Source organism: Amphiprion ocellaris, unplaced genomic scaffold, assembly GCF_022539595.1.
Source record: "Amphiprion ocellaris isolate individual 3 ecotype Okinawa unplaced genomic scaffold, ASM2253959v1 Aocel_unscaffolded79, whole genome shotgun sequence".
Taxonomy (NCBI): Eukaryota; Metazoa; Chordata; class Actinopteri; family Pomacentridae; genus Amphiprion; species Amphiprion ocellaris.
In genome coordinates, this window is record NW_026559561.1 from 1,607 (window position 1) to 5,001 (window position 3,395).

General features: G+C 48.0%; 1 protein-coding gene across 3 annotated transcripts; it reads left to right on the forward strand.

Moving 5' to 3' along the window:
- Positions 1-225: 225 nt before the first annotated feature.
- On the forward strand, positions 226-3,353 carry LOC111564912 (uncharacterized protein DDB_G0271670-like). 3 transcript variants are annotated; one of them, XM_055008892.1, is made up of 5 exons: positions 226-2,293; positions 2,403-2,510; positions 2,684-2,784; positions 2,915-3,039; positions 3,280-3,353. In XM_055008892.1, exon 1 carries the CDS (start codon positions 254-256, stop codon positions 1,397-1,399), a length of 1,146 nt encoding a protein of 381 aa, XP_054864867.1. In that variant the 5' UTR covers positions 226-253; the 3' UTR covers positions 1,400-2,293; positions 2,403-2,510; positions 2,684-2,784; positions 2,915-3,039; positions 3,280-3,353. The 3 variants fall into 3 exon arrangements, 2 of the variants coding, with proteins under 2 accessions (XP_054864867.1, XP_054864866.1); XR_008601098.1 differs by having other exon boundaries at positions 265-634; positions 1,196-2,510; XM_055008891.1 differs by having other exon boundaries at positions 226-2,510.
- Positions 3,354-3,395: the final 42 nt, after the last annotated feature.

A 3,395-nucleotide genomic window follows, 5' to 3' on the forward strand; every position in this document is an offset into this window, starting at 1 on the left:
CTGGACAGCAGCTTCACCGCTGTGTCCACCTGGATCCAGTTTAGTTTGATGGAATCAAGTGAACGATGTGACGAGCAGAAAAGTCTCTGAGGTCAAACAGCAGCAGAGTTTCAAATGTGACTTTGTTTCTGTTTCCAGAGGACTTGGGACCTTCATTGAAGCCCTGATCCACTGATCCAGGGAGACGCAGACTCCAACTGGTTACACACAGACACACACACACACACACAGACACACACACACACACACCACCATGTTTACCCATCATCCTCCCCACCTCTCTCCTTCCTCCTCTTCCTCTAGCTCCTCCCCCTCCTTGCTTTCTCCCCTCGCTCCGCCTTTCTCTCCTCTCTCCTCCCCCTCTTCCTCTCCTTCCTCCTCCTCCTCCTCCTCCTCGTTTTCTCCCATCCCTCCCTCCCTCTTTCCACCCTCCTCTCCCTCCTCCTCCTCCTCCTCCTCCTCCTCCTCCTCGTTTTCTCCCATCCCTCCCTCCCTCTTTCCACCCTCCTCTCCCTCTTCCTCCTCCTCCTCTTGTCTTCGTTCTCCTGATCCACATCCTCCTTCTCCTTTACCACTGACCGGCTGGACTTGCAGGATCACGGATGAGGACGACCTCAAGATCTACTTTCGCAGGGTGCCCTCACTGTCCTCCCTGTCTGCTCCCATTTCTTCCTCCTCCTCTCCCTCCTCCTCCTCCTCCTCTCCCTCCTCCTCCTCCTCCTCGCTTTCTCCCATCCCTCCCTCCCTCTTTCCACCCTCCTCTCCCTCTTCCTCCAGCTCCTCTTGTCTTTGTTCTCCTGACCCACATCCTCCTTCTCCTTTACCACTGACCGGCTGGACTTCCACGATCACAGATGAGGGCAAGCTCAAGATCTTCGTTCGTACGGTGCCCTCACTGTCCTCCCTGTCTGCTCCCATTTCTTCCTCCTCCCTTCCTCCTTCTCCTCTTCCACAGGTTTCTCTAGTACCAGCAGATGGGAGTCCGACCTGTCGGATCTCCACGGAGGAGAACATTTCTCTTCAGAGGCCGCCCTCTAGCGCCTCCTCTAGCTCCTCCTCTTGCTCCTCCTCTTGCTCCTCCTCTTGCTCCTCCTCTTGCAACTCCCCCTGCATGTCTTCCTCCCTCCCTGCTATCTGCTCTCCTCCCTCCTCTCTGTCTGCTTCTAACACCTGTCCTCATGTTTCTCCTCCTCAGCCCCCACAGGTCTCCAAGCCCACTTTGGCTACTGGTCCTCCTGTGGAGCCTCGTGCTCCGGCAGCGGGTCCAAGTAGTCCAAAGTGGGTGAGGAACCTGCGGGCCCTCATGGAGGAGTGCAACAGGCGGCGTGGCGGCCTGACAGGTAAGAGAGGTGCTGGGCCTCCAGCAGGCCAACCTCCAGGTAAGAGGTCTCCCACTTAGACTCTTACATTTAATATAATTTCATTCTAGTCTTTAGGTTTTTAAGTTTTACTGAATGTGATTCATGTTGGATGTGATCTGACCAGATTTTATTTGAATGATCCTGTTGTGATGATGTCTGGTTGATCTATTCCAACTTTATTTGAATAGATTTTATTTTATTCTACTTTATGTATTTTCTCTTTGTATAGTGTGATTTATGTTGGATGTGATTTGATCAGACTTTATTTGAATGATCCTGTTGTGATGATGTCTGGTTGATCTATTCTGACTTTATTTGAATCATTTTTTTCTGGTTTTATTGTACATAGTTCGTTTGCACACTGTGATTTATGTTGGATGTGATCTGACCAGATTTTATTTGAATGATCCTGTTGTGATGATGTCTGGTTGATCTATTCCAACTTTATTTGAATGAATTTAAATGTATTATCTACTGTTTGTGGCCCTGTGATGGACTGGCGAGCTGTCCAGGGTGTCTCTGCCTTCGCCAGGAGTCGACTAGGAAAGACTCCAGCCCCACATGACCCTACAGAGGATCAAGTGGAGTGTAGAGGATGGATGGATGGATGGATGGATGGATGGATGGATGGATGGATGGATGGATGGATGGATGGATGGATGGATGGATGGATGGATGTGCTCTGTGTGATTCCAGCTGAACTCTGTCCTTGTCAGTGGGACTCAGGTCAGGGTGTCTTTCAGTGGTGTGGGTGGATGTGGGGGGAATAGCGCCCTCACAGTGAAGCTGTATCAGTTGTAATATGTGTGTCTGCATCCCACCCTGGACCCACAGTGGAGTCCACAGTGACAAGGACCAGAGTTCAGTGGAAGCACACTGGGAGGGGGGAGGAAGATTTCACGGGCCGCTGCACAGCGGTGGCCCGTGACAAGGTAAGTTTCAGGTTTACATTTTATATTCATAACACAAGAAGTTTTTAAATCTTCAATAGGAGGTGATAAATGTTCTGACATGTTCTCCTGTTGTTTTTTTCTGCTCCAGGTCCCAGCTCCAGCAGACCCATGAAGATGACCAACCGAGCCCACCAGAGACGACCCCAGAGACTACAACCAGACGACAGGACAACTTTCTAAAGAGCAGAATGCACTGGTACTTTACAAAGAATCACCCTACAGATACTGCATGTTTACATAGGGATTTAGTATACTGCATATCACTGACTGAGAGAATGTAGTTCTGTCAGAGTCGATGGAAAAATCAATCCACGTGTGTTTTTGTTTTTTTTAATCGCTGCTTCCTGGACACTGAATGATTTCAACAAGGATGGAACATCGAGGAGAGAAAAGATGTTAAGAAGAAAAGGATGATGGGAACCAGATCCAGGACCAGTGCATGAGATGTGAGACCACAAAACTAAAACAAGGTGAGTCCATGGAGTGAACTGACTCATTAGATACTTGATGTTAATATGAGCACATGCACTTCTATGGTTCAAATGTGATTATTTATCTGTGATTTACTGAACCTTCTTGCTGTGTTTTTGCTCTCTTTAGAGCTCTCTCTGCAAGACACCCAGTAAAATGAAGGATCAGATCAGGACAAGAGACTGGACAAGAGCAGCCCCAGCATGTGAATACAGACTATGGAAGAGGGGATGCTTGTTATAGTGACACAAAAGGTGAGACGACAAAGAAATCTAATTCTGTTGTGTTTCATTATTTTCACCATGCTGTGGCCTATAACAAAGAGCATCATCCATCCATTAGCTACACTTTTTATCCTATATAGAGTTGCAGGGGCTGCAGGTCACCAGTCCACCTCAGAGTGATCACAAAGAGACAGACAACTATTCACACTAACACTGTAGATTTAGTTTAGAGTCATCAGTTAACCTTCCATGTATGTGTTTGGATTGCAGGAGGAAGTCAGTGTACAAAGAGAAAATCCCACACAGTCAGAGAACATGAAGAGGAAGAAGCAGATGAGCAGCAGGTTGGTACCAATATAAATACAATGAACCTGGTGACAGTGTAT